General features: G+C 52.8%; 1 protein-coding gene across 1 annotated transcript in view; it reads left to right on the top strand.

Annotated features, from left to right (window-relative positions):
- The first annotated feature begins 442 nt into the window (after window positions 1-442).
- The window catches only part of FAIM2 (Fas apoptotic inhibitory molecule 2), a 22397-nt gene continuing 18420 nt past the window's right edge, over window positions 443-4419 (top strand). Inside the window, exons 1-4 of the mRNA XM_011368348.1 lie at window positions 443-512; window positions 1753-1853; window positions 2273-2337; window positions 2776-2829. Of these exons, the coding sequence (XP_011366650.1) occupies window positions 443-512; window positions 1753-1853; window positions 2273-2337; window positions 2776-2829 (290 nt within the window). The remainder of the gene's footprint in view (window positions 513-1752; window positions 1854-2272; window positions 2338-2775; window positions 2830-4419) is intronic.

The following is a 4419-nucleotide window of genomic DNA, read 5'->3' as shown; positions in this document are numbered from 1 at the left end:
CGGAGGCCCCAGGGGTGTTGGGGGCCAGAAGCCTGAGAATCCACTTCACCCATCACTCTCCTCTCTTTCCTTCCCCAGGCCATTGTGGGGGGCATGATGTGGGATGGTGTGTGGATGCCAGTATTCCTCACAACCAGGAATAATTCATAGACAGACTCACCCAGGCTGATGCCAGCTCCTTGCAGATCAAGGCTTGTAACTGGTGGGAACCCCGGTGAGGTTGAGCAGTCTATGAGAGCTTTGCCTCAGGGCTGAGAACATACAACTGTCCACAAGCTGTAAGGAAGGATCCCCTCTCAAATCTCCCTCAGCCCCTTCAGGCTCCTCAACAGCCTCTCAATCCCCCTCCCCCACCTTATCAACCCCACCCCCAGCAGAATTCTAGAAGTGGTCCTAGGGACAATGCTTCAGACAGAGCCTCTACTCACAAGGAGTAGCCACCATGGTCCGCACCACCCACTATAAAACCCTTCATTCCAGACCCAAGCAGACCTACTGGAAGGCCAATCAAGGTCTGGTGTTCATAGGAGCCCTTCTCTCTGCCCCAGACACCCACAGGGCTGCTTCCTCTCTCCTTTTCTCCCCTTTGGTGGGTTATGAGTTATCTTGGTAAAGAGACAGGGATGTGAGTGTTCAAGGCTGAAAGAATGATGTGTGCAGAGGCCCAGTGGCAAGAGGGCACATGGCTGAAAAAAATATAGTCAGGTTGGAGAAAAATAGGAGAGAGTAATGTGCAGTGGGTCTAGAGGGCTCATGGGAGGCTGCAGAGGCTTTGTTAAAGAACTTGAACTTGAGTAAAAGGCAGTAAGGAGCTATTGAAGAGCTGGAAGCGGACCAGTGCCGTGGTCAGCTTTGAAAGCCCAAGATTGAGGAGCTGTTGCTGGAGTGGGGGGAGAGAGGGAAGATCATGTAGAACTGATGGGGACAATGGAAGAGAACAGAGTGGACGTGTGTGAGGCCTCAGGAATGCTCTGGATAAGGGGTGTAAGAGAGAGGGTGGTATAGTTCCCATCAGGCACACAGAACCATAGGCTTTCACTTTTATCTCATTTTGTCCCTATAAGGTGGGTATCACTGACCCATACCGGAGAGGAGACTCAGAGAAGACTGGTGATTTGCTCAAGATTACACAGCTAGTCAGTATTAGAGGAAGAGCCACATATGGATCTGTTTGACTGTGGAGCTTATGCTCTTCTGAAAGTCTGAGTTCTGGGATCAACTCCCAAAACTTCAGCCCCACCCACACCCCATTTTTTGCCCTGTCCTAACTTGATTTCCCGGCTGGAGCACTCACAGGACCACCCATCCAAATGGTACCCAGTTCCCACCCAAAGGGTGTCAGAGCAAGGTAGGGTCAAGACCTTTGACCCTGGGATATGTTAGGTAGCCCTGGGAGCTTGTCTGTCCCTCTCTGATTCTCAGCCATAGGGAGTGTCCAGGAATGGGGGTGGGGGACACAAGAAAAAAGGGTCACATTTGTATGGCAGAGCTTGGCCCTCAAGGAGCCTCAGCCAGGGTGAAGGGAAGGAGAAGGGAGATGACAGTTTATTCTCAGGACTCAGAACAGGGAAGGTGAGAAGCAAAGGAAGAGAGATTTGGGGATCTGGTGGGAGGTATGAGAATGTGGCTGGAGAGGAAGTCTTCAGCTGGTCCGGGAGGCCAGTTTGACAAAAGGCAGCTCTGAGTAGGTGGCCATTGGAGGCAGTATTTAAATATATGGGAGCCCTCATGACCCTCCCCTTGCCCACCCAGGCAGCAGCTCCAACTATGACAACGGTTTCCCTGGAGACCATGAGCTCTTCACCACCTTCAGTTGGGATGACCAGAAAGTTCGTCGAGTCTTCATCAGAAAGGTAACTGCCTCTCCCCAGTTCTCCAGGACTGGAGGCCTGGGTCAGGGGAACCTTTCAAAAAACCCTTGGCCCAACCCTCTGCCTGCAGAGGCCACCGTCGCCTCTTCTCTTGTGATGCCGGATGACAGTAGCTGTGGGGAAGTGCTTCCTTAGGTTTCACCCACTGCCCCTGCTACTCCGAATCACATAGTCTCTTCCCTCCCGATACTGTGGGGAACCTTTCCTACGGGCGTGGGCTCCGGAACATCTTTGCTCCCCTTTTACCTTGTCCTGGATTTGTTCTAATGACCCTCAAGGATAATGAGGGCACAGGATGCAGGTCTGGAGAGTAGATGGGGTCACCGGGAAGCTGAAGAGCTGAGCCTCCTTGGCCTCAAACAGGGCTCCCCAAGCTAAGTAAAACCCCCTCTCACCCCCAGGTTTATACCATCCTGCTGATCCAGCTGCTGGTGACCTTGGGTGTCGTGGCTCTCTTTACCTTCTGGTGAGTTGGCATTGTGGACCAGCACCTTGCAGGGTGGCTGTGGCCAGGCTGGGGTGGGAGGACCCAGAACCAGATGTCTCTTGAATGTTCCCCCGAAGAGATTTGTGTGGAGCAGTGGACCTCCTTGTGCCAGGAGAGAATCTTAGAACCTTTTATATGTACATGGAAGAGCCCTCCATCCAGAGCAGGGAGGACACGGTGCCCTCCGGGCCTGTAGGGGTCTGTGAGGCAGTCATTGCTCTCCGATCCTCCAGCCCCACACCCAGGCATCTTCGAGTCCCAGGCTGGGACAATGGCTGGGGCTCCCTAAGCCACCAGGAGTACATGCCTCCTTTCTTCCTCTCAAGCCCTGTAAACTGTGGAGGGCAGTTGCTGATGTTGAACCAGAAATAGAGACAAAGGGTAAATTCTTATTCTTTCTCCCTCCTTTCTCTGCAGTGACCCTGTTAAAGACTATGTCCAGGCCAACCCAGGCTGGTACTGGGCATCCTAGTGAGTATACCCCAGGCTCCCAGGCCCCTTCCAGGGAGCCCTCAGCAGGACATGGTGGGAAATATCTGCTGACAGAATGCAAACCCATGGCATCTCCACACCCCATAGGAACTGTTCTCACAAGAGCATGGCCAGAAGGGCTTTTCTGTGGTGTTTAGATCCTAGGGGGAAGGGAGGAGATGGGTGTGGGTTCTGGTGCCTGCCCAGGGAGGGAAGGGTGAGGTTGGGACCATGGCTAGAGAGACTCACACCTTGGCCCGAAAGGGAAGGAGGAGTGGGACACCTTGGTCCACACTAATAATAATGTTGCTACTCTTATTAATATCGTTGTTATTCATGCTTACTAATTGAATTATTAATTATAATAGCTACCACTTATAGAGTGCCTAATAAGGGCTGGGCATTGTTCTGTGTGCTTGATATATGGTATTGCATTTGTTCCTCAAGTCTACTGGGTGTGATTTCCACAGAAACTTGAGGCTCAGACAAGTTGACTAATGTGCCCAGGGTCACACAGTGGTGAAGCTGAGATTCAAACCCAGGATTCAGGTGGAAACTTAGGCTCTCAATCCCTCTGCTTGGCAGACTCACTTCTTCCTGAGCCACTCCCCTCCTGGTTGAAACATGGCAGGTAACTTAAAAGAGGTTTGACAGTGTAGGTGATTCTAACCCTCCTACCTTGGCAATTAAGGAGTCATTCTGGATAATTCCAAGCCAGAAACATGCTGGACTCAGGGCAGAACTGCTCTCACCAAAGTCCCCTTTATCACCCGCTGCGAGCCTGTACGAGGGCTGCTGGGGAGGAGGATAGGTAGTGGGCAGCACAAGACAGCATATGAAAGAGTGGGGTTCAGAGGAGAGGAGAAGGGAAGATGTGAGCCTGGTAGACCGAGCCCTCAGTCTACACTGGGAGTGTGCTTCAAAGGATGGAGAGTGGAGTAACTTAAGCAAAAGCATGGCAGTGGGACTGCACATGGTACATTTGGTAACTTAGGGACTAGATTGTCAGAGGGCTGGAAGACTCACATAGGGCCATCCGGAACATCTCAGAGAACAGTGGGGCCTTATGGGGTAGAGGCTCAGAATGCTGGCCAATGGGCTTGCACCACTAGGGCACTCCTGGGCCTGTTACTGGAAAGGGATCTGGTGGGGGTATGGGCTTCAGCCCAAAGCCTGCAGGACCGCCCTGAGCCCAGAACAGTCCCAGAGTAGGTATAGAGTTTATACAAGCCAGCCAGAGGCTCATGAGAAGAAGGCTTCTCCTGGCCTCTTGGGCTCCTCATAGGAGCAAAGGAGTGGAAGGGAGGTTCAGTTAAGTTGGAAGTCCCAGGGGAGGAGACACTCACACCCAGAGCCTTTCATAAGGCACAGGGCAGAGGGCCTGTCTGCAGAACAGACAGTAGGCATGAGTTTTGGAGAACTGAGAGACACTGTGTGGTAAAGCTAATGAGGCCCCAGGGACAGCTCACACAGCAGGTTGACATGGCTCCCAGCACGTCAGCACCACCTGGTAGCCTCGGGCGCCCTGAGAACTCTGGAATGGAGTCCCCAGGCCCCTCACCAGGCCTTCTGTGGGAAGGTCTGCAGGAC

This window comes from Pteropus vampyrus, unplaced genomic scaffold, assembly GCF_000151845.1.
Source record: "Pteropus vampyrus isolate Shadow unplaced genomic scaffold, Pvam_2.0 Scaffold140, whole genome shotgun sequence".
Classification (NCBI taxonomy): Eukaryota; Metazoa; Chordata; class Mammalia; order Chiroptera; family Pteropodidae; genus Pteropus; species Pteropus vampyrus.
The sequence above is the reverse complement of the archived record's forward strand: the minus strand, read 5'-3'. Positions and strand labels throughout refer to the sequence as shown.